We start from the raw sequence: 24848 nt of genomic DNA, 5'->3' as shown, positions 1-24848 counted from the left end.
AGACGTGCCCGCTGTTTGGCGTTTCGTGACGATCCAACACCCGTGAGAAGGTGGCTTTTGGGTGGCTTCCCCCAGGAGGCGAGAGAAACCAAAACGAGAAAAAAGAAATAACAGAAACATCAAAAACACAGCCACAAACACGCGTGCACACAACCAGCAGCCTGTACGAGTGTACGTGAGTAGCGCAGCGCGGCGGCAACTTTCACTGCTTTCCCATTCCGAAGGTGGCGAGGCTTCCCAAACGGGCTCGATCGTCGCGGTTTGGAGCCACGAACGTGTGTGCGAGCTGGGTTGCAGCAGTGTGCCAGAGTGGGCGAACTTGAGCGAGTGATCGAGTGTTGGTAGCCGGACCTTGCGAGTGTACGCCCGGGAGAGTGTGTTTACACGGTGATTAATTAGTGAGCACTAAGTAGCTCCGCGGACGCACCTTTAACCGTGCGGGAAAGGGATGTTTTTGGGGGTGGTGGTGTGATAAAGCATTTGTTAGTGTGCGAGGGTGAAACATCCTTTTGAAACGGATTCGGCGTAATCACTGGCCCAGCATTAGCGGCGTGATCGAATCGGTGTTGCGTGAGAGTGATCGCGTAGAAGTCACCCCCGGAAAACCCACGGTTGGTTGAATTTCGCACCGCCAGAGGGCTCCATTAGTGGTTGAAGGTGTCGCCGATATTGCGATCTCCTCGGTTTTCCGACGTGACATTTGCCGGTTGGATGGGGCCGGTCGTTGGCCGAACGGTTGTCCAGAGTTCCGGTTTGGTAACAATATGATAATAAAAAGCAAAAAATTCAAAAAATAATACGTTCGCACCCTGGCTGAGAATTCGGCCCTGCTCCCGTGGGCTGCAAAGTGGGAGAAATCGCGTGGTCGCGTGGTTCCGAGAGAAGCGGAACAGCAGCACATCAGCACCGGGGATTGCCGTTGCCGGGGGTTTGGTGGAATAATTTTGCCGCTGACCGATTTCCGGCCCCACTGCGTGTGTGTGTGTGTGTGCGTGCGCGCCAGCGTTGTTTCGGTTGGGTCCGACGTGCGTGGTTTAATTAATTCACCCCGAAATGGCCGCGGTTGATAAGCGAACGCTAACGGAACGCGGCCTCGCCCGACCGGGTTGGTGGCCGGAGACAAAACGGTACCCCTTTAGGGTGCCAGGCCGGTTAGGGTGCCAACATTGGGGTGCTGAAGTTTTTCGGGAACCCCCTCGGCGATGTGGGTTGCATTTGCATGGGCGCTGCTGCGTTTCGTGGTGGCGAACCGAGAAGATGGTGCATAATTTATTTAACCGCTTGTCAGCTGAATACGGCGGAATTTCTGGATCACAAACGGTGCGCTGGGAAATGCCAGCACTTTCTCCGGGCGAATTATGGTGAGCGCTTGCTTTTGTAACGCGTGACAAGCAACCCCACGAGAAGGTCCATCTTTGGGTTGAGCTAGATCGCGCAATTAGCGCAACGTTTACGATTGTGCGCAATTCCAGAATAGGGTCTCCAGATGGGATGGTCCCATTAAAAGCTTTTAAATGAATCCAACAGTTGGGTGTGCACTTTACGGACAGCTTTATAGGGCGCCAAATTCGGGATGAAGTGGACGTTACCTTGAGGCACCTCAATGTGGGAAGCGTTTAGCCTCGTCGATCGATACTTCGCGATCTTATCAAACTCGCAAACAGCGCGATCCAACCTACTTACCCAAATTGACACCGAAAAGCGAGAGGAACCAATTTTATATATTATTTCCCGTTCGTAAAATTTACCCACTCGATCGCTGTACATACTCCACTAACCCTGATCAGGAAAGATTAACCAAAATGCCCGGTTCGACCCAGTGCCAGTGAGTGAAAAAAGAAACAACGCCTCCAAATTATGCGCTACCAAATTGTTCCGGCCACTTGATGCGCAATGAGCACGCGAACGGGCTCATTTTTGGGCGCTCCGTGCGCGTTCTTGTGCCTTCGATGTGGGGAGGCGTTCTGCTTGTTACAGATGTTTTTTTTTTGTTTCAACAAAAAATCGAAACCCAGCCGTGGCAGAAGGTTGGCGTGCTTCCGTTGCTTGCTTTTTCATCGATTTTCCGCGCCCGAACAAGCCTAGATCGTCTTGACCCACCTAAAGGCCGCTAATAGATTATTATCGAACGTTTCTCGAGGTATCTTTGATTTTTTTATCTCCAACTGCCCTTTTTCGCTGCCCTGCCATTGGAAGCCAGGCAGCCTGTTGCTCTGAATTTTTAGCGGTAAATCACCGTACGTGAGGAAGCCACCGAGGAACCCAATCGTACAGGAAGAACTTTTCGCTTGCCTCCGTATCGTTAATATGCATTAGCTCATCATCGATCTGTGTTTTTTTTTTGTTGTGTACGCTCTCTGTTAGGCTGCTTCATCCCGGCTAGCGTCAGATGAGCGTAAATGTGTGATCGTTCATTTCCTACTCGTTTTTTTTCTTCTTCCCTTATTACGCTATGCTATTTGCTCCTGCACTTCAGACACAAAGCCTCCACCGAACGCCCAGAACGGGATTTAGAGGTTCGGAATTTTTCGTGCGGAGTCACGATGTGTGTTAAAAAGTAATTGCATTTTAATACCGCCGGCATTCCTTTGGCCGGGCGCTATAAGCGAGGGAAAATCTTAGAAGTAGAACCTCAAATAAAAATACGCCAAAAAAACTGCGCCACCCAATCGCAGATGGCCGGAGATTCCTCCCGAGGTCGGGAGTCCATTAGGCGTGGGAGGGGATCGATTTCAACGTGCGTGCCGGCTTCTGATAGAAAGCTTTTCGTGGTAGTATTATTGCAATTACGAAATTGCGGCACCACGCGTGGTTCGGGAAAATTTAGTGCAACCTAATGCAAAACCGGTGCAATTTAACCGCTGCAGAAATTAGCGCTTTCCACGGTGAACCGGTAGGGAAATTACTTTTTCGGTGGCCTGATCCTGCCGACCCGGGAGGCCTCTTCAAATGAGTGGTTCACCAGAGTAGTTGCTGGCCAGTGGTGGATCTGGAGCCGCGATTAATCCAAAAGCATCGCGATCTGGCAAATGGTAACCTGCGAAAGCTAATCCTCGTCCGGACGGCGGAGAAAATGACCAACAAGCGGTACACCGGGCGCAAAACATGGCGCGAAAATGTAAGCCACAAAACATGACCAGAAAAAGAAACCACACCGATCGTGTCCGATCTGATCGAAGGCGAGGCGTTAAACAGTGCGTGGCACGAGCGAAACGCAGCCTCCCGCGATCGAGCGATAAGGGAAAATGGCGAACGAAGGAAAACCGCCGAGTGGACAAGTGCAGATGGAAAAATAGCCGATCGCAGTCGGCGGGAACAATATTACCAAATGCTCATGCCGTGTCTGGGTGTGTTCGTGCTGTTGTTGAGCCACCATTTTCCCGCCTGCAGCTAGGGGAGTGATAAAAGTTTCAAATTCCACGCACCGTGCGCTTACGATCGCGAGTTGGGAAAAGCCTCCCCTATCTTAGCAGCCTAGCAGGCTGGCCATTATCACTGGCCACGATAGCTGCGATGGCCGTGAAAGGCGGTCGGCGTTTGTGCCGTGATGTAAGTGGCGCGGACAACGGCTGTAGATGCTGGACGCACCTCAGTAGGGAAGTAGGTGAATATTAATGGCGGCAACCGGCTCGGTGGCCATACTTTCCTCACCCATCGAGGGGCCGATTAATTGATTAATCAATTGATGCGTTTATGCGCGATGCAAAGTGGCTCGCGCGAAAGCGCCCCGATCGTGGTGAGATGAGGCGTGCCATTTTAGGTGTGTAGGGTGCTTATTTCACGATCGCGCCCTAATAGTTCCACGATCGAAGTCGCGTGCGCTTTTGGGCGGTGATTTTGGGTGAACCGTTCCGGGCTGCCCGAATTCAATTACCGATCGCGGGTACACGATTGTGGTGCCGGGAAAGCTGCCCCTTTTCATTGGGCACGGTGCGGAAATCTACGATACGGATCGGCGACAGCAAGTGCTGGCGATCGAGTGCGATCTTCTCAGGTTTCACCGAGTCATCCTCGCAGCAGCATCAGTAGTTGAGATGAAGAAAAAAACAACAATCCCCAGTTCGACCTGTCTCCCGGACAGTGGTTTTCACTTTTTTCTGCGATCCAACCCGGGAGAAATTGGGTTCAAAGGAAGTGCACACGCTTCCTCCGCTTTCGCGAGACGCAAATTAGCGATGCATCGCTGTCCCAAGTGCGCTGATGGACCGGAGACAAGCCCTCGTCGTTGTCGTTTTTGGCCGCGATGAAATAGAAATCGGTCAAAGTGGAACGAAACGGGCTCGAGCAGCCTCCGATTAGCCGTTGGTCAAAAATACGCGAATGGGACCCTAAACAGACGGCTCGGTTGCAATTATTTACCGATCAAAACCACGCATGCGAAGCAGATCGCCAAGTTCACGCACCCCCAAATAAAAACACTCACTCCCTACCCAGAAAGGGTTGAGAAAAAGCCCGTGCTTCTGATCGCGTGAAGAGGCCGTTTCCAGCTGGGCTGCGCGAAAATCGCGTGTGTCGCATCGCTTTCTAGGTGATGCTCTGCTTCCTCGATTGAATGTGGACCCACGCGGCCATCCCAGGTCGCTCGAAAAACTAAACCGAATTGGGTCGATTATGCGTGGTTCGTGAACTTTCGACGAAATTCGAGAACGACAAATTAATTTCCCTTTGTCCGGTACGGCAGGTGGCCCGATGGAATTGGGTTCGTGTGTGCGAGTTACGGAACGGAACGAAGTGCCACGCCACATTAAATGGGCAAAGGCGTACCAAATCGAGGTGCAAGGTGCAGTGGAGGTGGACCCGTACACACAAAAATCCACCCTAAAATTAGGCGTCCTAAAATTTTCCCTATCGCAAACCCTCCGCTTGGTTGATAAACTTTCCAATCCGAGGAGGTTGGGTTGGCGCCATTAGGATCATCTGCTTCTCTGAGGGAGGTGATATATGAGAAATAGCCAGAGTGGGAGGGATTTATGCAGCCAGGAATAGGGCTCCATCTGGGGTCTTGGGAATCCACCGATGGACGACCTTTTCTAGTGGCGCCCAGATCGCAACCGGTTTAGTTCACCTTGCGACATCAGCTGAAGACGTTCACTTTCCGCCGGACTGGCCTCATTGATAGGTTTCGTTTTCATTGCAGTGGCATGATCGCAGGACGTCAGTAACGTGTGTGTGTGTGTGTGCGAGAGTGAGTGAAAACGTGAAGCCCGTCCTGCTGGATCGGTGAACTGTAAAGTGATCGTGTGCAAAAAAGTGTGCGAGTGTTCCTAAAAGGTGCGTCATGCAGCAAGGAGTGCAGAGTGAACCATCGGAGTTGCCCGGTAACATTGGCAGTTACGGAATGTTCGGTGGAAATGGTGGCCACACCAATACCGGCAACCGTAGACGACCGACGAGAACGAGCGAACTGCTGCTGCTAGCTTTAACCGTGCTGATGTTGAGCGTTACGAGCGTTACTGCCACGACCCAGGCCGCAGGATCGAACACCAGCGAGAGCATCCTTCATGTCCAGGCCCAACCAGCCAACGCCAGCTCGTCCACCGGTCGGGCGATGTTCTCGACCGGAAATCGGCTTTGGGATGCCCTGATCGCAGAGTGCATGCGTAAACCGACGTTCGCCTGCATCCAGAAGAACGTGTACAGCTTCCTCGGTGAACAGCTCGAGGTGGAGAACGTCAATTTCACGAACCGCGTGCAATTCCTACGGAACCGGGTCGATTTCACCAAGTACACGCGTGAGGCGAACGAACCGGACAGCGACGATGTGGACGAAAACGAGATCCCGGACGCTCGTGGGGGTAAGTTGTGTCGTGCGGAGGATGATGAGCCCTTTCGAGGGTGAGGTTCATTTCATATCAGTGATCATAAATCGTAAACCCTGCGTAGTCCGCATGACCCCAAGATCATAACCCGCAGTACGCGCACGTGCTGAGCATGCGCGTGTCGATGGCGCACCATGACACCGAAAAGCGGTCAAACTGCCCCCAAACGCTGAACCAGTGTTGAAATGGCTTCCCCAGGAGGAACAACAGTGTCAGCGCGTGTTGGAGGAGATTGTTTTGTTTTCCCGCTGGACACCGAAGGCCCTGGGGCAGTGTTTGAGATTAGATAACGCAGTTACAACCTGGGTCATTTGTTGCTGCTACACTTTAGGGGAAGGGTTTATGCCTTTCTCGGTCGCAGTTGTGGGTCATTTCATTGATGTCTTCATTAAAACATGGTACACTTTTGACCTTTTATAGTGGTGACGCCATGCGTCTGGTCGGGTGGAGCATTTTGAGGGTATTATGATTGCTTGCGAGCAAAATGAAAGTATACGAAAAGCTGTGGAAGAAAGTACGTGCTGATCATCATCTAGACGAGTTGTGCAGGTTTCATCAGCGATGCGAGTTGTTAAGACGTGCCTGTTTGGGCAGAAGCGATGGTGAATCTTCTACGAGGGTTTATTGAGCTCGAGAGTTCAGAAAACCGTTTTTTATTTGGCTCCGTATTAATATACCGATTAAGGTCAAGTCCTAGGATCGAGATGCATGAGAATGATTGACCGCCAATGATTATAGTTTGTTTGCCACTTTGACTACCAATTATGTATTCTATTCTCGTTCTATGCCATTATGTCATCAAATTAGGGAGCTCTGAAAATTAACCGTTATAAAGCAACCGGCCTGGCAAGGAGTAAGGCGTCTTAGGAATCATTTGTCTAATCGCGCAGAGATTTCCCCAAACCAATCAACACTTTCTTCAACACATCGATGCTCTTAAGGTCCCCCGCTCCAGGAATCGTTCTAAATTACCAGCATCCGGTGGCTAGAGCCTCTGTTCCACTGAATGGATGCTTCCAACACCTCATCAAAGAAGAACCCGCTTTGAACCCGGGCACCCGTGCATCGTCACTCGATCAAGATCACTCGGCCAACGGCATCCCCAACCCCAATTAGGGAGCTAATCACTCGCCCGCCACAGAAGAAAGTGTCCACATGCGTGCGAGTACGGCTCAGCTTTCGATCCCGATGCGGAAAAGCCCGGACCTGATTTATGTGTGTCGATGGGACAACTCGCCTCACTACACTTGCGGCCTCACAAACAAGGCGCGATCGTGGCGCATGGAAAGCGAAACCTTCCAAGCCAAGTGGCCGCCGAGGGTCGTCCCCAGGCCGACAGACCGGAGGTCGTCTCCGTCCGGAACCGGTTTCACGCACGCACCATTGCGTTGGAATTCGAGTGCCTGCCTGCCACAACCGCCACCGGATGCGTTCCTGCCGCTACGAAGCAAATGGCGAAACGAGCTTTCGGATGAGATCCTCCATGCTCTTTCTCTCTCACTCTCTCTCGCGGGGGAAGGGGGTGGCAAATGAGATGCACTTTCCATTCAGCTTCTCGAGCGCATCACTGCAGCGTATCTCGGTCGGCTCATAATCGATCCCTTCCTTGATTCGATCGCAACCGCCCTCGAAGGGATGAAAGTGGCCATCCCGGAAGACGCCCTCGGCCGTCACCCTGTTGACCTGTATTGACGGTGTGGCTGGCGGGCGCGCATTAGCCTATTATTAGCCAACGATACGATACGAGTCTCATCCTGAGCTTTTCCCATCGGCCACATCCGATTCGGGGCGTGAACTTTGGAACGTGCGCTTTAGCCAGCCTTGCGTGTGTGTGTGTGTGTGGCAGCGTGCGGAAAGTGAAACTCACCTGTTTGATGGCAAACAAATGGTCCGGTGACAGCACTGCCGGAAGAAAGTTGCACCCATCGGAAAAAGCCAAACTCAATCACCACCAGCAGCAGCTCGAGCACGAAAGCCGGCACCGTTGGGAGCAATTTGTTTGTACAAATGCCGCCCATTTGCGTTCGGTGACGCCGGACGCCGGGCCAATAAACAAAACCCACCCCAGTCGAAGGGTGGACACCCTGTAACGCCACACTTTTCCACCGGCGAAAGGGAAATTGACGAAAATTCGTCCGTTCGATGGGGTAATTTTACGGCGATCTTAAGCTGCGACTTGAGCTGCACTTGAATCGGTGCGCGCCAACCCGGGGGACACATTAGCGCTGGAGAAAACCGCTGGTGAGGAGGAAATTCGAAATAGACACATTTAGCCGCGGCCCTTTTCTCCGCCATTAAATTCGTGATGGCGAACGCGCGATTTCATCCCGCTGAACGGGCCGGCGATGGCTCTCGATGGCTCATGGTTTGGAGTGGTTCGGTCAGATGAAAATTCGAACTATTTACGGGCGCTTCTTATCGGTGGAGAAAGCACGTGGATTTTCTAAGTGGTGAATTTCACCCCCGGAATGGTGGTTTTTTTTTTGGGGAGTTGTTTTCGGGAAACACGCCACACGCTAACCCACATTCCGGTGACAAATGAGAAGCTCATGAAAATTCATCCCAGCGGTGATGCTGTTTTTTTTTTCTCATCTCTCGTATGCACTGTGAGGCGGGTTTTGTTTGTCAACAATAGGGCCACCCCTGGCGTGGAATAATAATAGAAGATAAAACAAATATTTGTATTATTGTATTTGCTCGCCGCGCTAATCTTTTAATGTTTGATTTTTATTCTCTTATACGCTTTCACTAGCGCTTGCTCCGGCACTGTTGTGAATTCCGTACATTCGTAATTAATCTGAGTAGCGTTGACCAAATCTGACTCATTTCAGTGAAGTGGATTTTTTACGTCTTCGACAACCGTATTGGTGACGTGCGTTGCATGATTTTTGGAAAGCAATGACATCATTCGTAACATGCGTTGTCATTTGAGAAAACAAAGTTTATCCGAACGGTTCAATTTTCCAAAGAAATAAGTCGTGTTTCTGTACGCATTCATTTGATGATTTTGAAGCGTAAAAAGTACGCTCAAGTTTCGCTTTTGACGTATTCTCCCAGCGTGCAAACGGTGTACGAGTTTTGGCTGATGATTAAGCAACAACGCCCCAATAAAACGGTGGCCGTCTCAATTGGGTCATCCGTCGACCCATTTTTACGCCTTCCCGCTCTCGAAAGACGCCACAGTTGGGGCAGGTGAGAAGCTTCTCGGGTCGAGAATCATGCTGGGAGTTGAAAAAAAAAGGACGTCTGCTGCGAACGGCAACTGTACCGGTCCGGCAACGGCTGCAGCACGTGAGAAAAGGATGATTTTGACCTTCTTTTGTGCAGTTGAATTTCTTTTCGCCACGGGCTTAAGGATGATTTATACTCAGATACTCGGAAACATCCCTATGTTTCGTTTTATTCAGAACTTTGCACGAACAGAGATTGGATACATATTTTATCTCGATTCGATTTCGATTGCGTGTTCACGTGGCGAATGAAAGTACCTTCACCTTAGTTTACCGAAATCCGTTCCCTTCGTAAATGGTAAATTACGGTGTGTCCTGCATTGCTTAAAACATTCTCATATTTACTCTCGAGCAATTTCCCCGGACGAATCCACCAGCGTAACCTGGGCACACGAAATTGATCAAGCCGGATACCGGTTTGCATCAATTCAACTGGTTCCTTCGGCTTCTCCATCCCATTCCAACTGATAACCACAGAGCTCTCAACCTTCCACTCGAATTTCGGCGACACACCACACACAAACACCGGCGTAAGCTCGGTTTCTTTAAACTTTCACTTCGGCCGAATCGGTGGAACATCACATACCGCATTGTTTGCGTTCAACCGCAGTCCTCGAGGTGTAAATTGTCATCCTAACCAGCGTCTCGTTTCGTTTCATTTCGTTTTCGAGCAGCATTCGAGCCATCCTCCCCGATCGAAGAAGTCACGACGGCGCTACGCGACAAGAGCCTCAAATTCATGCTAACCCACGACGTCAGCATCAAGATGCCGGAGGTCATGTTCGATGGTGCCATCTTCCGCATCCAGCCACGCTCGATCGAGGGCAACGGGATGATCGCGAAGCTTGAACTTGTCCCACGTACCGAACTTGCCGAAGCACGTGGAACCGGCACACCGAGGATCCTCTTCAAGAAGATCAGTAAGCGCCTGATGTCCTTTCGGTTCTCATTTTTCCACCGCTAACGTCTGGTGTGTGCTTTCTTGCAGAGAAATTCTTCCAGAACAAGCTGTTGCTCGCGTTCCTCGCAATCGTGCTCGTCATCAAGATCATCAAGATCAAGGTGATGTGGCTGTTGCCGCTGTTGGTCGGTGTCGGAACGGCCAAGAAGCTGGTGCTGAAGTTCCTGCTGTTCCTGTTCCCGGCCCTGGCGCACATCTTCAAGCTCTGCTCGTACTATCACGCGTCCTACCACAAACCGAACTTCCACCATCACCAGCACCACATCAACCACCTGCACACGGTAGGCGCGATTGTATAATTTTCGTTGGCGCCGTACGGCACTGGCAATGGCGGAAAAGCTCGCGCATGGTTCCGCGTGGTCACCTACATTGGGCGTCCGAAATTCGGTCAAGAGTTCGTTGAACCAGGCGCGCGTTAATTTTTCGTGTGTCTGTTGCTTTTTTGGTGCCGTCCGGACGAGCCTTCGAGTTTACGGTCGACTTTGGAGGTTATGTTATGGCTCTCTTTTTTACGCGCTTTCGTCGGGGTTTTTGCTGCCTCACGGGTGTGGGATTTCCAATTACGAACCGCGTTATGGGTCATCCCGGTTGATGTACCGATAAGCCAACGTCGGGTCAGATAAGCCCACGCGATTCTCGGCTGGGCTTAAAGCTTTCTCAAAGGAAACGCGCGTAATTCCGCAATCAAGGTATTAATCGCATTTTCATCTCACCCAGTTCTACCCCCACGAACACGCCACTCCGGAGCTGATCTACACGAAACCCCCACGTGGCCACCCTTCGGAGTACCTTCATGGGGCGCCTGTTCCACCCCACACACACTACCAGCCGGAAGTGAACTATGAGTTTACAGCGCCCGGTCTGGGCTCAGAGTGAGTATTGCGGTCCTTCGTAGGGTTTCTTCGTGATCGCGAGTGGTTTATGGTGAGAGATGTTTCCCGGGAATAAAGGGTTAAGGTGGATGAGGGTGGTAGTTTGTGGACAACTTTAAATTGATGCACATTGACGTACTCCGCTTGCACTTTGGCCTTGTAGACGAAATACCCCATTGCTCTATAAATTGAAGTCTTTTGTCGAATTAGACTCACTATTTTTCCATTCAACAACGTATTCAATAACGTCTTTATCCTATCAATTCCGGCTGAAATGCAGATGAAAAGAGTGATCGCTTAGCTAACTCGGAACACGCGATCGATTTGCCACTTTCGGGAAAACGTGCTTCCTTATCTTTTTTTCCCGCTGTGTTTTGCTTTTCCCGCTCTATTATCTCTTTCCTCTTTTTCGCGCAATTCCACAGCTTTGGTTAGCTAGAATGAGGTCGTTGGCACGTGCCTTGCCTGCAGCATCACTAATGATTCGTTTTTGTTTTCTCTGTTTCCACCGCGGATCTCTTTGTCTCTCTCTCTCTCTCTCGCTTTATCTCGCTATTTTCCGAACTTCCTGTCCGCGTGTGTTTTATTTTTATAGTTCGCTTTGGCAGAGTGTCTTTCCGGAAGTGAGATAGCCCAGCCGTCCGTTGGCGTCACCTTTCCGTGCCTTTCGGCGTCAATTTGTATCAAATATGTCCCCTCTCATTGGCCATCAAAATTCGCCCTTCATTTCATTCGTTCGCTCGTTTTGTGTGAAATCTGTTTTCGGTGGTGGTTTCTTAGCAGTAGCGGTGTCATGGTGTTTTAGCTCACGCCAGGCGTTTGTAAAGCAGAGATAATCACAACACAACACCAAAAACATCACCCCTAACATGTAACACGCCCCAGCATATGCTAACGATCATCGACAGATCGGCCTATCATCAAACAAACTAGAAGAACAAAAAAAAAACCCGATACCAACCAAACCTTCTTCGAACGCAGGTTCATTAGCGATAGAAACTCGAACGTAGAGACGTCGTTCAAGCCAAAGTACGATGACTTGAACGATATCAAAGCATGGGGGTTGGGCGAAAGCACAAATACATCAGCACCACAATCATCGCCATACTTCACCTCACCGTCCGCCTCCACGAACGGTGCCGCCGGCGGCAGCGGCAGCTACAATGTAAATCCACTCACGCAGCACGCCAGCAGGTAGGTTCGCAGCCCAAGGGCAAGGGCAACAGGGACCGCCGGGGAAAGGGGCGCAAGAGCCGCGAAGGAAAAACCCATCCTCCCCCACCCCCCACGCTGAGAGTGGTGCGGGTCCTTGTGCGTCTCCCCAGGCTCACCCGTTCCTTTTCTCGCACGTGATTAACCTTCCACATTCCATCATCTCTCTGCATCATGTCTGCGGGAAAAAACCGGTGGGCAGAAATTCACCTAAAACCGATCATCCGAGTCGCTAATTACATGTTCCATCACTAACCCTCTTCTGTTGGCTGTTCATCTTGTTGGCGGGTAGTGAGAAGCAAAAGCAAAACACTTACGATCGAAAATTAGAAAAAAATTCCAGCTCCACGGCACTGCCGCGCAACATCAACATCTGCCAATGCGCCGAACGAAGGATAATGGCCGCGTTTCGACGCAAGATTGCAAGATGGCAGATGTCGATGTTTCGTGGTGCCGCTTGATCAGCTTCGAAGCTGCTCAACGAACGCCCAGCGTCCCGAAGAAGAAAAAATGATCAATCCTTCGATCCTCTCCTTCTCCGGGGTTGGTCAGGGATATGGAAAACGAAACTCTCAAGCGACCGCTAATGCACATGTCCTTTTGTTTTCGATTCATTTTGCGATCGTGTCCTTCCGTTCGATGTTACGTGCAGGATTCAAAGCCCGAAGCCGGTGTACGGACCACCAGGATACTCGTCATCCGCCCAGAAACGCATTCCGACCGGAGCGGCCACCTCGATAGCGGCCCAGTACGTGTCAGCACCCTCGGGACCGACGCAGTCTGCAGAAGAACAGATCGTAAGTATAGTGAGAGAAAAGGAAAGCCAATGGACGACCCCACGGGGTCAGACAATTACGGATCGCATGGAATGATGAAAGGGAAAAACACGAGCGAACAAAAAAGTCCCTTCGAAAATGGCACCGAACGAAGGCAGTCGCGATAATGGGCTGGCGTGGCTTTGTCATTCCGGGAAATGCAGGTGAAAGTGATGCAAGTGCAGTGCATCGCGGGCGAAGATGATTGAAGCACAACGGCACGTGTGCCCGATTTGCATAAGTCACCGAAGCCGCGCGTTTATTTTACAGTCTCGAGTTGGCAATCGAAAAGGCGCTGTTATTAGGCGAAGGAAAGTACTGATGGTTGATGGCCCTGGTTTGGGTTTGTCGGCTTTTCTTCGTGTGCAAATTGGCTTTGCCTCACGAGGAGGACTGCTTTTGTTTTCCCTTCGATGGTGGAAAATTAGCGCCATCTACATCTGTAGCTAAATCTAACCGTCAGTGGACATAAGGTTTAATGATATGGTGAATACTAGCGTTTTGCATGCTCAAATTGGAAGATGATAATGTAACGAAATAGCGTTCCCAAGCGGCATGATAGCTATGATTTTCATTTTCCACAATCAAAGTGCTGTCACATGCAATTTTAGTGACATCGTCGCAAGCCTTTCTCTAACACCAATTAAAAAACACCCAGCACACCGAACCGAAGTGAGCGTGTGAAAGGTTCTCCGTCCATTGGATTCTCTTTTCGCTAGTTGCAAGAAAGTGTTTGATTGTAATGTGACGCGAAACAAATGGTTCAACCAAATCTATGTTTTATGAACGCAGCTAAAACAGCCGATTAGGCCTGACTTCTGGACGTCTGTGTCACTCCACGACTGGTTTGGGTAAATAGGCAAATAATTAACAATCCCGAAGTGCCCGACCGCACGAAATGAAGGTCAAGCAACCCGTGGCGTCGTTCGCAACGCCCATCCATTTACCACGGCCTCAATGGCGCCTAGTGGCGCTTCCGGTGAGGGCTCGATCACGTGGCCGACTCTCACACTCAAAACGCACCCCAACCCAATCGAAAGCATGCTGATGGCACGCGCCTCATAGACGAGGCACTTTCGAGGCGCACTGGTATGGCATACTTTCTAGCGCACTGGACACAATAACTGCTCACCGTTGGGGCGTGTTTGAGCGTGATCACGATCGGTATGGAATGCTCACGCACTGGATTCACAGGGTGCCATGGTATGGCACCGCGCGGACGCAATGCGATAGTAATTCGAGTTCGATTGCCAATTTGTAGCCTATGACCTGACAGAACTTTCACTCATTCGCCTCGCTGATGCGCCTGTTCCGGGTGTTTTCCCTTGTTTTTCGCAGATTCGTGAAGCCCAGCGGCAGGAAGCTTACAGGATAGCGCAGGAGCAGAAGTTAATTTCGAAGCAGCAGGCGATCGTGAACCAGCAGGCGTACGTGCAGGAGGGCGTTACACCGCGACCCGTGGATGCGTTCTACAGCCCGATCCTGCAGCGACTCGATAAGGTGTTCAACACACTCGGCATCGTTGATGAAAGCTGCCGGGAGCGGCTCGTCTGCAGCATGTACAAGAACCCGGTCAAGTACAGCCCGCACAGCAACTACGTGTCGGCGGAACTCAGCAGGTGAGTTTGGGGCGCTTTTGGGGCATTTTCTTGAAGGAATTCATTTTAAGATGAGAAGTCGTTTTTAATGCAAAAAAAACAGCCAAGTTCTACGGATCTTTAGAGTATCTTATTTGGTCTGTAGTATCTTTCATGCTTATACACTTGAAGTAAAATAGTTTTCCTAGACCCCTCTTCTCAAACGGGTATATATTGCATTTACCGGCGAAACAATCAAACATAGTCACATGCAACCTCACCAAAGCAGAGAGAGAGAGAGTGAGGCAACAAAGTTAAAGATCACATTAAAAGCCTGCACATGTCTCGCGTTACCATAACGTTCGCGTATCAACCTCGCCATCATCGCCATCATCATCATCATCATCATCTTCCTCGCGATCATCGCTTTACCGAATGGTAACGTGGCGTCACGGTCACGAGCCTCGCTTCAAGCCGGTCGTGGGAGCATCCACTGTTGAACCCGACCACATGGGAAGAGAATGTGCCGTGCCAGATTGTTGAACCAACCTGCTCCATATGGGCGCGAGCTCGGGAAGCTTTCACACGCGTTACGTGTGCGTTATCGGTCCAACGTGGCCACGCTATCGGGCTAGTGTTTCGTTTTCGTTCGAGCATGGATTAATTAACAGGTCAGTGGCCGTTGGTAGCCAGGCTTGAAGGGGCCGATGCGAGTGAACCCGGTCCAAGCACCAGGAGCAGCTGTATGGCCGGGAAGGCTAGTTCAAATTTTCCACAAGCTGGAAAAACGAAAGCGAATGGAGGCGCAATTAGTGGTGCTGTCCTAACGGGAAGTGGCCACTCTGGAGGAGGAAAAGGACGCTAATGGTTGTACCTTGGAGGTTGATGAGCTTGCGATGTTGCCAAAGCGTCACCATTGAGGCTGTTCTTGTACGATTGTTGAACGAATAATTTGCAAACGTTAGCCACGTACAGCGCTAGAATCGGGGGAAAAAAGGTGATAATGCACTTTCTCCGGTGGCTGATAATGTTGGTAGATTTGCTTCACGTGATTGCGAGTGTGATATGTGAAGAAGCTGTTTATGTTTAACGATTACGATTTGCCACGCCATTGTCGTTCGTTTAGTTCATTTCGTGTCATTTAGCACTAGAGATGATAAATCAGATTTTGGCTTAAGGCTATAAATATGTCGAAAAGAAACGATTAATAATATTACTTGGGCTTGATATTCCTAACCGTGGCGAAGTTTAATGATGCTCGACCTTTCGGGCCTAATCACGTATAAGCTTTGTGGTTTCTTTTGAGCCAGTGCGCTCGTTTCACTTGATGATTAATTTTGTTGATAGCGAATTTACGGCTACCGGGGACACTTATTTCGTCGCATTTCGTCTACCGAGCTAGAAATTAGACACATACCCACAAACACACTCCCGGCTTTCATTGCGCCGGATGACCGGTGAATGAAGCCGGGTAATTAATGTTTAACGGCGGAAGCGTTCTCCTATCTAGACTTCCCTGCCATGCAGTTGGCTGTACAGAAGGAGCAAGACAAAAAAATGGCCAACAGCCACGGGTGGGGCTGGCAATCGAAAATGGGGTCATTGCAAATATTTTGGCTAATTGGCAGCCCCACCGAAAGTGCGCAATTACTTTCCCGTCGGTGACCTTTTCCGGCTCGGGGTGAGGAATTATCTTCCTTTCGGCAGCGGCATTTCCTTCCCGTCGGAATCGCAACCCCTAGCGAGAAGGAAAGCAGGTGAAAATTTGGTGAATAGAGTGTGGCTAACAAAATTGAATCGCCAACTCCTCGGGGGTCTCATTGCGGAGACCCCTGGTGATGACTTTCTACTGGAAACCCACACGTGGTTCCGTCGAGGTGCAATTTCTCGTTCAAATTGGAACGATTCTGCGAATGACCTTGCTGCAATTCTGCACCAAGCGCACGTGCAACGATCGGCGCGCTTGCCTTCGAGGCGTTTATGCACGAGCACCCTTGATGGGGGAGCAACAAAAAAATCTCGACCACCTGATTGAACGAGAAAGAAATCTGTTGTTTCATGTTCGCAGACGCATCCCAACCGTCCCAGCGCCTTTCGCCGAAGCTACCCCCGGGAAAGCGGCGGGGTACCGTGACAGGTGAAGCAGGCCGTTTCCAGCAGCGCAAGCAAAATTACACACATGCTTGGTCATGCTTGGCTGACCGGTGAAATCCCCAGAGCTCGAATGCTCCCCGGAGGCGCCGGCATCTCTAACCGCAATGCGCCTCTAACGGCGCACTGTTTGACGGCTCGCTCTCTATTGTTAGGCACCCTAAAAGGCGGTGTTTATCATAGCTGTCGCAGTGGGTGGCGTGTGGTCTGGGGTGGGTACTGTGCTCCTCCGAGCCATACCCTCGTTAAGGGATGAATCCGTTCGTCGTGAGTACGCGTGTCACTTCCGCTGGTGGTTCGAGCTAGGCAAATTGCGAACGATTTGGGACAATTCGGTGTCACCTAGTAGGACTAATTTAGGGGTATTGTGCGTGGTGTCGATTTTCAGCCCACGTGTCATATACCTGCTGATTGTGCATGCGTATGACTCGCGATTGTTTCGGCTAGTATGATTATGTTTTTTGAGCTCTTTTTAAATTAGCTCGCACAGTTTGGTACGGCTAGCTGGTTTTACTCAGTATTAGAAACGTATTGAAAAGTGGAGCTTCTTTCCACTTTATGCCAAAGCACTGCATTTCTATATTTTCAAAAACGAAAAACAAGTTTAAATAAGAAAATGAGCCGCTTTTCAAAATATTAGCCGATTGAGCTACTTGAAGCGCCTAAAGGTATGCAATTCACGAATCACGCTTTCCCACTTAGTGGCAATTTGACTTTGAAATAGCTTCTTTTTCTTAAAGCTGTGACCTTGTAAACTGATCTAATTTGTCTCACTTACCATTCCAGAGACGCTTCGGAACTGCAAAAACCAACATCGACAAACGCAGCCGTCGTGCGATTCTACCGATACGTCCAGGCAGCCCGAGACGGCCAGGATCAGCGGGACTGCCAGCGGCTCTACTCCCAGTGCACGATCAACATGGAGAAAAAGAAAAAGAAGAAGTGAGCACCTCGCCTCCCTGAAGGATTCCGCCTCCGAAACGGCCACCCCGAACGAAGCGAGGGCGCGGCATTAGTTTACACTCAGCGATCTATCGACACATACCTCATAGGACATGTTTCTTACTCTGTAAATAGCTCAGTACATACTTAGGAAAGTTCGCTATCGGTGTGTTTGTTTTCCGAAACTCTTCAAACCCATTGGCCAACGGGTGCGAGCGTTTCTATTTCAGTTCCAGCTAGGCTTAATACGGTGAGCTTTCACCAGGGCACCCCAACGAGCGGGTGCAGTTTGGAGGAGGAATAACATGGGTGTAGGGACATAAAAAAAGGCAACGGAAATGAGAGGATGCGATTGGAAAACCCGCACATCCCATCGAACACGAGCGCTAGTAGTAGCACTAGCACTAGCGAAGGATGGATGATGCGTTCGTCCTTCGCTTCGTAGGCATCTTTGCGCACCGTAGGCCATGTAGGCGTCTCCGTTTGGTTCGACCTTTCGGGACTGCGCCGATTGCGGGTGGATATTTATTTATTTATTTATTTATTGTCTTATTTATTGAATTACGACTCGTTACGGCGCGGCATGCCAGTATGTTGCCAACATACCGTGTGTCATGCCACCGATCCGCCACAGGGCCAGGGATACGAGCAAGAGCGAACGAGTGCGATAGGATGTCAGTGAAAAAAAGGTGAATAAAATTTCATAGACCTAATAAGATAAAAACCTTCTGTGAGAATGTTTTCAATCAAACGATACACGATGGCACTTATGAGCTCGAGTGTGGGTAAAATAAATAATTTATTCAATCGTCATCGGTCGCGAAATAAATACACCAAACGCACGAGTTGATGCCACGTCACAGTTGACCAGCATAGGCCATCTCGTGGGCATCCAAGGATCGCTTTTTCCACGCCGGAGGTGCATCCCAGTGCACATGCGGTGCGTGATGATCGACGTGGTGATCGACGTGATGAACGTGGTGTGGCTGAGGATAGTGTACGACCTCGTAGTTGACGATCTTTGGCTTGGCGAACTTGAAGATCATCATGGCACCGGACAGGACGAGTGACAGCAGACCCAAGGTCATTGCCTTCCACGTCTTAAGCGCGATCAGAGCCAATGCCAGTGGCACCAACACGGTCGACTTGAACTTGATGCCGAGCAGGAACGGAATCATGACTTTCTTCACAAAACCACGACCTGGTAATGGAAATTAGGAGGTGTTAAGAGCGCGTCTCGTGACAGAGGACTCGCGTGAGACTTACCTTCCGCGGCGTTTCCTTCGGCAAGCGGCACAACAAGGTTATCGGCGAGTCCACCCTGCAACAGCACATCCGGAATGTAAGCTCGAGCCTGCTCAGACTGCAGTGCAGCTGGAGGCACCATACGAAGCGCGTGTGTTGCAAGGAAAGCGTCGATACGCTCCAGCAGCCTTGCAGGACCATTTCCACGTTGTTCTGAGCTCGTAGGCTGTTCTTCCGAGGGTTGTTCCTGATCCGTGCTCGTGCGAACGATTGTCAGCGAGTCAGTGAGTGGAATCTCGTCCTGATCGCTTACGGCCGCCATCCAGGCGAGAGCTTTCACCTTTGCACACTTGAGCCCGTGTTCACTGGCCAAACACGTTCGGTAGATGTCCGTCGCGAGGTCAGTCGCAGAACGAGGATGACACTGGACGCCACCGGCCACTAGGGCAAGCGACACCACCGCAAATACGGCGAACGAACGCATCCTGGGGGCGTTTGGTGTCGGGAAACTCTCAAAACACTCGCGGGAAAACCAACAACGATGAAGACGACAGGACTCTCGAGCTGTGGTGTCCACGCTTGCTGCCGGGTGCGATGCGTATGAGTGGGTTGGAAATCATTACAATTGATTTTATATCGCGCCGCCTGAGTCGCGCTAATTGTTTGCCTACCTTGTCCCACGAAAGCTGCTTCCATCGCTCGTGTAGTACGGTCCTCTGATAAGCGCGTTCCCCGTGTATACTCGTGTAGCCGGGTCGGGAGAGGGAAATCGTTTCCAAAACAACTACCCTTGCGGGTTTTACGTGGGTGGAATGGGCGAGCAGTCGAAATTTCTTTCGGTTACACGCGCGAGCCGCATTTCACTGGCATGGGGCCGTCTGTCATTGGCATTCTAGAGGTGCGGTCGGCGCTTCCGTAGAAAGCGAGAGTATGCCGGAGTGTGGAGGAAAAGTGCGTTCGATTGAATGGAAATGCGAACCCGCAAGTCGCGAGTTCCATCCTGGCGTGGGTTGGAAGAAGGCACAGAAAAGTAACACGCCTCGTTATATTTTACGCGTTACATAAATATTATAATATAGTCCACGATTTACTAGCGCGAGGGTGTTGAATAGTTTAGTATTTTTGGCAGGCGACAAAAGCTTACGTCACTTTGAGTATATGCAAGAAACAGGAAATGCGGATGAGTTCTGACGGCTTTTCGTGCGCTTCGAAAATAAATGACACCACTTGAAGATATGAGACTTTGCTCTTGTTGATCGTATGAATGGCATATATTGAGTAAGAGCCACTAAACTCATATTGAAAGCTTTGAAGGAAGTGTAATATCGAGCATCCTTTTTAAGCTTCCAGCTGCATGATATTCAAGAGAATATAATTTAATAGTCTGATTGAGCAAAAATCAGCTCGTATCTAGTTTCTTACCATTGCGTTTAAAGTCTGCCTTTACGGCTTGTTAACTCTCACGTGGTTTGTAGTACATTATACACGCTGGAAACATTAAGATTACTAGTTGATCCATTTTTCCTTCCTAACTAGTTGTGGAATGGACTCCAGCTACTTCGTCAGCGGTGGAAAGAGAGGAACAAGCTTATCGTAAGTTCGTTCGATAAACTGTCTACCAGTTTCTGGCAGGATATTCGACCACGATGCTGTCTTTCTCAATTCTCTCCCGCCTTGTTCGTGCCAGATCTTCTTAGGTAATGGGAAACATGGGAGGGTAATGGGAGCATTCTATAATGCTTACTATCTGTTCGTTTACAATCTTTTCATTTCTACTTTTCTCGTTCCATCAACGCTTCTACTCTCAAGCTTGTAAGATATGATTAAGATAAGATCTCGAGGCTGACAATATTTACTAAATAAATCTAAAACTTATTCTAAATTTTATATTTCATCCCGATTATTTAAAAAAAAGCACATTCTATGTTACATTCTTCAATATTCCTATGAACACCAATTAAATCATGTAATCCTTGCATGTCCTTCCTTTAATCTCTGACATTATTTCCACATTAAAATAACGCATATGTTAATTTTCCTGTTTTTTCATTGCTTACATAAAATTCGCTAAACTATCCTTCCGGATTGTCAGTTTTACATAACGAGCTCACTGTAATACCCATTTTCACCCCAGCGACCGGATACAGACGGTGAGGCTTCTTCCATGTGCGTATGCAGATCATGAGCCACCTGGAAAATGCATTGGCGTAGTCCGCTCAGCACCCTCAAGGGTGCGGTACTCGGTGCAGTAATAAATTATGTGCAACCCTCGATCGATCCCTTTCAGATGCTTTCGCTCACGGGTGAAAGCATGCAGATTCGCAAGGAAATCCTCGCCGTCAGCCTGCGTCGATCTCGCATCGATACGCACGAGCGAGGAAAAAAAAAGTCACCGAAGTTCGAGTGCACTGCAGCACACATTCGCCAGTCATTAAAACCCCTGCGAGCGCGTGTACGTGATCGCCATTGCTAGTGACCGGGCAGCCATCGGGTTGCTCGAATGTGCTGATAACGGCGCACAGGCCGATCGAGGCCGCCAACGTACCCAGGTTCGTGGCCAGTTCGCCTGTTTCGCCGTATAAAAGCGCCCGTTGGCCGAATTTCCCCAATCACACCCGATCGTGATCTCACTCGACGCAGTCGACGCACACTTACAGTTCACAAACGCACGAACCTTTCCCTATTCCGGTCAGCAAACGATGGTGTTCCGGTACCTCGTGATCGCGGCGGTCGCGTTGGCCGTGGCTGGGGCTAATCCCGCCAACAAGCCAGCATTCTGGAAGGGCACACCAATGGACGGGATGGTCGAGGAGATGCGATCTCTGTGCAGCTCGGAAAACGACTCGGTCGCCTGCACTAAGTACAAGATCATGAGCTTCCTTGATACGGTGTTCAAGCGGGACAGCTTCCAGGTACGTGAAGATCGAGAAGATCTTAGATTCAGCCAAGAGGTCCTTACATTCCTTTACTTTTTACCATTTGTAGCTCTCCGATGACATCGAAGTGCGCAGCAATGGTGCGCTGGTAAGTGAATCTGGCCGAGCACCGGCTGGGCTTGTGGAGCAGATCGAAGGATACCTGCGCAGTCATGATGTCACGTTCCGGATGCCAATCGCCGGTGCTCGTGTCACCGTGTCGCCGCGTAATCTGGAGCAGAACGAGCTGGGTGTGACGGTTAGCTTCCCGGAGAGCGGTCGTGGTATTGAGGCACGTAAATCGAAGCTGAAGAAGATCGTCATCCCGATCATGGTCTTCATCCTGCTGAAGGCTATGACTCTCATCCCGATGGCACTCGGTGTGCTGGGACTGAAGGCATGGAACTCGCTCCAGCTGTCGTTCTTCTCGTTCGTCGTTTCGGTCGGACTCGCTATCTTCCAGCTTTGCAAAAAGGTACGTCATTGTGATATCTGTAATCGGAACCGCGTGGTAATGATAGTCTTCTATTCTCGATTTCACAGCTGGCTGCCGATAGCCACCATCCGCATATTGCCGCTCATGGACCGTGGGATGCTGGCCGATCCTTCGAGCAGCCCTCAGTCGACGCCCAGGACATCGCGTACGGTGCCTACGCCTAGGCTCTGACAGGAAGTCCCTCCTCAACCTGTTGAAAGGAGTTGTTAATTTATTTAACTTATTTGTAACGAATGTTCGCGGTCACAATAAACGAAACTACAATCGAAACGAAACTACTCGAGCTCGCGTTCTCATTCGGAGCTTTCTCAAGTTAAGAGGAACTTTTTTTTTTGTCTAAGCTTGTTCGGCAGTTGTTTGAGAAATGGAAAAGTAAAATGGACAAAGGGCTTATGTTATCCGTGTCAACGCTAGTTCGATTGACGATTTCACTTCCGAGTCGCGTGTGACTGGGCCGGTTTTATGTATGGCGATCACGTAGCGCACCAGGCGTCTCCATGTGTTTGGCAGGTGAACGGATCGGTTTTTTTTCCGTGCGAGCATTCACACCTATAATGTAACGGGCGAGGTACGGTCGAAGGGGGATTTTTCATTAGCGAAAAAAACTAACGTTCCTAATTTCTATCTGAAGGCATGTGTGAGTGTATGTTTGTTAGCGATCAAGTAGAAACGGGTCGGTTAGCGACACGGCGGCCATTTCGGGGTTAATGAGAGTTGGATTGTTTTATCGCTTCGGTGGCATTCCCCAGCACAATGGCATATTTTGACCTAATGCTGGCCTCATGTAGTTAACATATTTCATTGCAGAGGTGTGACCAAAAATAAAAACAACAACTGAATGTAGGCTCGAATCGAGAGACATTCCTTCTGATGGTTAAACGCATCCCAAGCTTTTTTAATTTCATTTTTGTTTTTCAGCGTATTTGAACAGAAGATTTGAATTATTAGTGGCATTAAATAACCGCTCAGCTCTAGTATTTGCTGCTGCTTATAATATGCTCTTCATAAGCTTTAAATAAAGGAAACTTGAAGTGATTACTTGTAATTTATTAATCAAACAGATCACTCAATTACATGTAAAATAGTATACCTTTTAAATAAAACTGCCAGTTTCTTACAGCTGTTGTGAGAATTTTTTTTTGTATTGCCGATGGAATAGCATACTTTCAATTCACAGTAAAATTTGTCTTTCACTCGAAATAGCCTAAGTTAACATAGTATCCGGATATAAGCATGAAGTGTCACGCTATTCCTTGCGTAATAGTCTCTTTGGAAACTTATGTACATTTCCAACACGGTGAAGCACTGCATACTAAAGGATCGCTACAAATTTATTCCAACAGCGCGGTAGGAAGCATTTTTTATTGATAGCCAATTGGGAAGGGAATAGTATCTCACGAAAATATCGTTACGCATTTAAAGGGATGTACTGAACATGCGTAGGGAATTGCATGCATTACAGCCCATTTAAAATTCCTACCACAATAATGTTATGGGCTTAATCGACTTGTTGCCAAAACCCACCTGCTTAATGTCGCTTAAACACATCTACGGAACGTCCGCACTCGTTGGACACTTTCATTTTCAACCTTATTCGATTATGGTAATAGGTCGTCACGCATTTACAGCCCAATCGCTGTCCGAAAAGCCGCCTCGAAAGTGCCGACTGTACTACTTCCGCTTTGCTGCGTAACCGTAATAATCCAACACTGAGCAGGGACGGAACAAGGAAGCCAACGTTCCTCGTGCAAAGGCGTGCTTTAGCTTTTCCCTACGAAAGCGTGGTTTGATGGTATGAACGAAAACAAAACGATCATAAATCGGGACACGTGACCACGCCAGCCCTCAACCGGAATCGGTGGGCGTGTATGGCGCTTTAATGCTAACGCGATCGACGACTCCGGAAGTGCACGCTCAACCCATCCGTCTCGTTCGATCGTCTCTCGACATAATTCTGCGCTTCCCCGACATGGCTGCGGTGGTCAGGAGAAAGTGATCATTCTTGAGCGTAGCACGCGTCGTTAGTTGGCTCGCCTGGCCGAGGAATTGCGGTCGAAATTCTTTCTCACCTCAAAAATGCTCGAATATGTCGCGTCCCTTCCACGCAAAGCGTACGCAAGCACACACGCGCATGTGCACGCCATGAATACCTAATGCGCATCGAGGTAAAGCTTTTCCCGTGGGCCAAAATGGAGCAACCGGGGTTGGAAATCGAAATCGAACCCTCGAGTGGCGGATGGAGTGTGACCGCCTTCGTGGTGACGATCGCATCGCTCCACACACATACACACCACCATCCGCGATCGAACGCAAATCGATCGTACAAACGGCCAAAAACGGACACCGTTCGTCCGGTGGCTTATTTGGTGACGCGCTGTACCGGTGTGCGGCCGCATTCGACGTGCCGTCCGACCGAAAAACCCAGCCACTGGCTCGTTGGAAAGCGCCCCAGTCGACGTCTTGGCGTATAAAACGCTGGTGGCGTTCCAAATAGCCTATCATTAGCCTGCCGCCAGCTGCTTAATCAACATACCTTCCGCACCCGGATCCGTGAGCGAGCGAGCGAGAGAGCGTGTGACTGATCCTGTGATCGTGAGTGTGTGACTGATCGCG

General features: G+C 49.8%; 3 protein-coding genes across 3 annotated transcripts; 2 read left to right on the top strand and 1 right to left on the bottom strand.

Moving 5' to 3' along the window:
* The first annotated feature begins 5278 nt into the window (after window positions 1–5278).
* On the top strand, window positions 5279–17583 carry LOC128722494 (uncharacterized). The gene is made up of 8 exons (XM_053816165.1): window positions 5279–5795; window positions 9724–9969; window positions 10038–10291; window positions 10728–10882; window positions 11864–12076; window positions 12747–12891; window positions 14248–14528; window positions 17424–17583. Exons 1-8 carry the CDS (start codon window positions 5279–5281, stop codon window positions 17581–17583), a joined length of 1971 nt encoding a protein of 656 aa, XP_053672140.1.
* An 853-nt stretch (window positions 17584–18436) lies between these two features.
* Window positions 18437–19308, bottom strand: LOC128732229 (uncharacterized). The gene is made up of 2 exons (XM_053825401.1): window positions 18846–19308; window positions 18437–18780 (listed from the first exon to the last, which is right to left on the bottom strand). Exons 1-2 carry the CDS (start codon window positions 19306–19308, stop codon window positions 18437–18439), a joined length of 807 nt encoding a protein of 268 aa, XP_053681376.1.
* Window positions 19309–21523: 2215 nt separating this feature from the next.
* LOC128731717 (uncharacterized) lies at window positions 21524–22399 on the top strand. Its single transcript, XM_053824850.1, has 3 exons — window positions 21524–21736; window positions 21810–22214; window positions 22283–22399. The coding sequence occupies exons 1-3, from the start codon at window positions 21524–21526 to the stop codon at window positions 22397–22399; spliced, it is 735 nt and encodes a 244-aa protein (XP_053680825.1).
* Window positions 22400–24848: the final 2449 nt, after the last annotated feature.

The sequence above is a fragment of the Anopheles nili genome, chromosome 2, assembly GCF_943737925.1.
Source record: "Anopheles nili chromosome 2, idAnoNiliSN_F5_01, whole genome shotgun sequence".
NCBI lineage: Eukaryota > Metazoa > Arthropoda > Insecta > Diptera > Culicidae > Anopheles > Anopheles nili.
Note: the sequence above shows the minus strand (reverse complement) of the source record. Positions and strands in the feature narration are given on the sequence as shown.